This window comes from Phocoena sinus, chromosome 7 (assembly GCF_008692025.1).
Source record: "Phocoena sinus isolate mPhoSin1 chromosome 7, mPhoSin1.pri, whole genome shotgun sequence".
Classification (NCBI taxonomy): Eukaryota; Metazoa; Chordata; class Mammalia; order Artiodactyla; family Phocoenidae; genus Phocoena; species Phocoena sinus.
This window is the reverse complement of record NC_045769.1, coordinates 19392117-19396157: the sequence shown is the minus strand read 5'-3', so window position 1 is coordinate 19396157 and position 4041 is coordinate 19392117. Positions and strand designations below refer to the sequence as shown.

Here is a 4041-nt window from a genome sequence, read left to right as displayed (position 1 = left end):
CTTAAAATAAAACAAAAAGTTAAATAGGAAATTCAGTGAACAGAGACAGAGGATAGACAGAAAATAAACATTGATAAAGGCTGCATAATCCCATGATGCCTAAATTTTATTAAATAAGCAGCTCATTCATTTTATTACCATCTTAACCCCATGTGCCGATTCTTAAAAATACTTAGGGAGGAATGGCAATAGCTAGCTTTGGTAGAAATGCTATGTAGTTCCTATCCATATAACTCAGATCTTCTAGCTGATACAATGAGAGACCAAAAAGTTTTATGACAGGACAGCTTCCATCATAAAAAGATCTTAAGTTCTATACCTAGATTCTACTGTGTGAGTTAAGAGAAAAAAATATTTTGGAGATATCAAGACATGAGCCCTAAGCAAAGACAATAAATATCATAAATCTCAACCAATTAACTGATGGGAACATTTTATCCTTAAAGAAAATTAAAAAAAAAGAATTCAAGTGATTTTTAGCCCACGGCTTCAGATCAGGCAAAGTTTCTTACTTGTGCATATAAAAGAAGATGTAACCACTTCGATCTCGATCACTCTGCACAGAAGCCTCTTGGATTTTAGATACCTCTAGGTCATTATAAGTAAACCAAGCCTGCTTCTTAATGTCGTACACATCACTAATGTAATGACCTGAAATAAATAAAATCTTAAAATTAAGGTTATTTATTTTTTTAAAACGTATTGAAGGGGCTTCCCTGGTGGTGCAGTAGTTAAGAATCCTCCTGCCAGTGCAGGGGACACGGGTTCAAGCCCTGGTCTGGGAAGATGCCACATGCTGTGGAGCAACTAAGCCCGTGCACCACAACTACTGAGCCTGTGCTCTACCCGCAAGCCACAACTACTGAACCCGTGTGCCACAACTACTGAAGCTCGCGCACCTAGAGCCCACACTCCACAACAAGAGAAGCCACTGCAATGAGAAGCCCGCGCACCGCACCGAAGAGTAGCCCCTGCTCGCTGCATTAGAGAAAGCCCGTGCACAGCAACGGAGACCCAACACAACCAAAACTAAATAAATAAAATAATAAATAAATTAAAAAATATATATATTGACTTTTTCTCAGGGACAGGAAGCTTCAGAAAGAGAAACAGCCAACCCCATTTCACCTTACTATACCAGGACAACTTTTTTGATAAATATGTTTTGTTTAGGGACATTTGGGTCACAGGTGAATAGAGAAATCAAAACAGTTGTACCTATTAACACAATTCACACTTAGTGTGATCAAATAAAAGATTTCAAAGTTTTTCTTGATGCGTTTAACTTACACCTCACAAAGCTAGGCTCAGAGCAACCCAATGAGGAGTAAATGCTGGCTAGTCCATTTATAAAATGCTGAAATCTTAATGTCCATTTACCTGAAGAAGAAGTGCTACCAATGTGACTGACAACACTGATGAGCCGATAGGAGTGAGGAAGATTTCCTGTCTGGAAAACAAAAGTGGGTATGACTTTCAACTCTTCATCTGAATACAAGCAAAACACGAATTTTAAATTTATTATCAAAGCTGACATGGCAAAGTTTCAATGCGTGGGGGGTTAGACTCAATTAAAAAACCCACTGTTAAAAAAAAAAAAAACAAAAAAACCCAGTGGTCGGTATTGTTCATATCCTTTGACCCAAGAATTCTACTCCCCAAGAATTTATCTTAATAATGCAAAAGAAGGAAACAGTATATATGTATATAATTATTCACTGTAGCATTATCCATAATAATGAAAATTTGGAACTAACAATACGCTCAGTAACAGTTAAATGGTTACTGGTATATCAACTCAGTACAGTATCATTCAGTTATTTAAAGAAAAAATATGTGGGTCAGCAACATGTTAACTTGTTTTTCAAACTTACATGAAAACACATAACTATAGCTCTATAAAATAGATATGTTAATGGCTAAGTACTGAAAAACAGAATGGAAAAAATGAAAAGAGTTGCTGTGTTGCTGTAGGGATTATGGATGAACTTTTACATTTTAAATATTTTTTGAAATGCTATTAAAATATTATTAGCAGAAAAGTAAAACAAAACTGAAAAGTGATATTCATGGACTTCAGGCAGCACTATAAGATATAATTTTGGGAAGAAATATAGCTATAGGTAAGCCAGAGCATTAAAATGTTCAAAAACTTTGATGCTGTAATTTATTTCTGGGAATTTCCTTAAAGAAGAAAATCCTAATATAGAAAACACTACAATCATATACAGTTCCTCTATATTTATTATAATGAAAAAAAAACAACTTAAATGCTCAATGTTAACTAAAAATTAAATAAAATAAATAGCATGTTCATTGATGGAATACAGTATAGCCATTAAAAATAAAATGCTTATAGTCTTTAACAAGTAGGATAAAAACTGTACTTATTCTATGACTTTAAAAGCATACTTGGGGTACTTTGGGGTAGGGATGATAAAAGAATATATCAAATGCTAACAGTAGTTGTGTTAGAATAGTGGGATCCTGGGTAATTAAAATTACAAAAAATTTGGAAAATGGGGAAAAAGCAATTATTTAGAGTAAAAACAGATTTCAAGTGCTCTAGTTAATGTCATCAACAGTTTTTATTGAGTAACAATCAACTATTTTTAGTATTTAACCTTAAAGATAAAATAGTTTCGGTAGAACTGAAGGTGATTTAATATACATACGACTTTGAGAACTATTACTAAGTTATTACCTAACATGCACATAAGGTGATCAGGATGTGTGGTTTTGTTTTTTTCATTTTGTTTTGAATCTTCTGTGTAAGAAATGAGGAGCAAAGGCCAAGAGAAAGTGAAGACCATTTGATGGCTGCCAAAGGGGCAGAAGGGGACCTGCAATGGACACTGACAGTGGGGCTTTTGAAGATAAGGAACAACAGGAGTAGTACTGACCTACTTGACCTACAAAGGGAATATAACATCACCCACCTCAGCATTTCTTTTCAGTTCCTCAGCTTCAGCTTCTGTATACTCCATATCTAAAACATCCTCATTTCCAGAGTCCTCATCAGAGCCCACTGAATCCAGAAAAGAGTTGTTAAACTCTGAAGAACACAAAGACAAAGTCTTGTAAAAGTTCTTGGAAGAGACACAAAGAGATACGATTGGGAAGGTACAAAACAGCTTGAAGTACACATTTTATCATTCTAAGAAACATAAAACATATTATTATTAGGGTTCCAATTCACCCAGCTTACTCTAGGGAATAAAAATTCAGGCACCAGTTATCTGTAAAAGAAATGTTCCCTTTTGTTTTAAATATATTTATATGAAAGGGGATAATACTCTTTTAAGAAAGGAATAAAACTGACAAAAAAATTACAGATAATCCAATTTCACTGAATTCTCTATTATATAAACTATATGTTAGATTTGACACACTTGGTGTATACTACAGGTGCCACCAGCAAACATAAATTATCTGACAGAAGAGAGACCATAAGAAGATCAACATCCTTTCATTTTCTTCAACATTAAATCATACTCTGAAATTTAACAAAAATAATGGAAATCCAACCTTAAACTCCTAAGTTTTACCTAGAATACTAAACAAACAAATTCAAGGTCCAATTTTTCTTTTTAATAATGTGTTTCCACTGGAAGAATCCATCTTTACTAATGGCTTCAAATAAAGAATCCCAGGAGCATCTGTGCATAAATGACTCTTTGTTTTATAGAGTTGTTTAAAAGACATGAACACTTAAGAATGGGAAGAACAGGAAGAGACTACAGTATCAAAATTCTGGACTCTGGAATATAGAGGGGTGACTGACTTAGCAGACCTAAGAAAGTCAAACCTAAGCCAGTAATGGAAAAGTTGAGAACCAATCCAATTTATATTACAGAGTCCTCAAAAGACATACAACTTGGAAATAGCAGGTACCTCTAAAACTGGAGGCTAAGAAGAGGATAAAAATAAGGATTAGGTGGGGCTTCCCTGGTGGTGCGGTGGTTAAGAATCCACCTGCCAATGCAGGGGATATGGGTTCATTCCCTGGTCTGGGAAGATCCCACATGCTGTGGAGCAACT

At 34.8% G+C, this 4041-nt stretch overlaps 1 protein-coding gene across 7 annotated transcripts in view; it reads right to left on the bottom strand.

Annotated features, from left to right (window-relative positions):
• Nucleotides 1–4041, bottom strand: part of USP37 (ubiquitin specific peptidase 37) — a 92062-nt gene that overhangs the window by 4569 nt on the left and 83452 nt on the right. For 4 of the 7 annotated variants that reach the window (XM_032637248.1, XM_032637247.1, XM_032637252.1 and 1 more), the window contains 2 exons: nt 2940–3055; nt 1381–1450 (listed from right to left, as the gene is read on the bottom strand). In XM_032637248.1, the coding sequence (XP_032493139.1) occupies nt 1381–1450; nt 2940–3055 (186 nt within the window). Of the gene's footprint in view, nt 1–512; nt 652–1380; nt 1451–2939; nt 3056–4041 lie in introns of all 7 variants that reach the window. The other 3 variants (XM_032637251.1, XM_032637253.1, XM_032637250.1) reach the window with 2 other exon arrangements.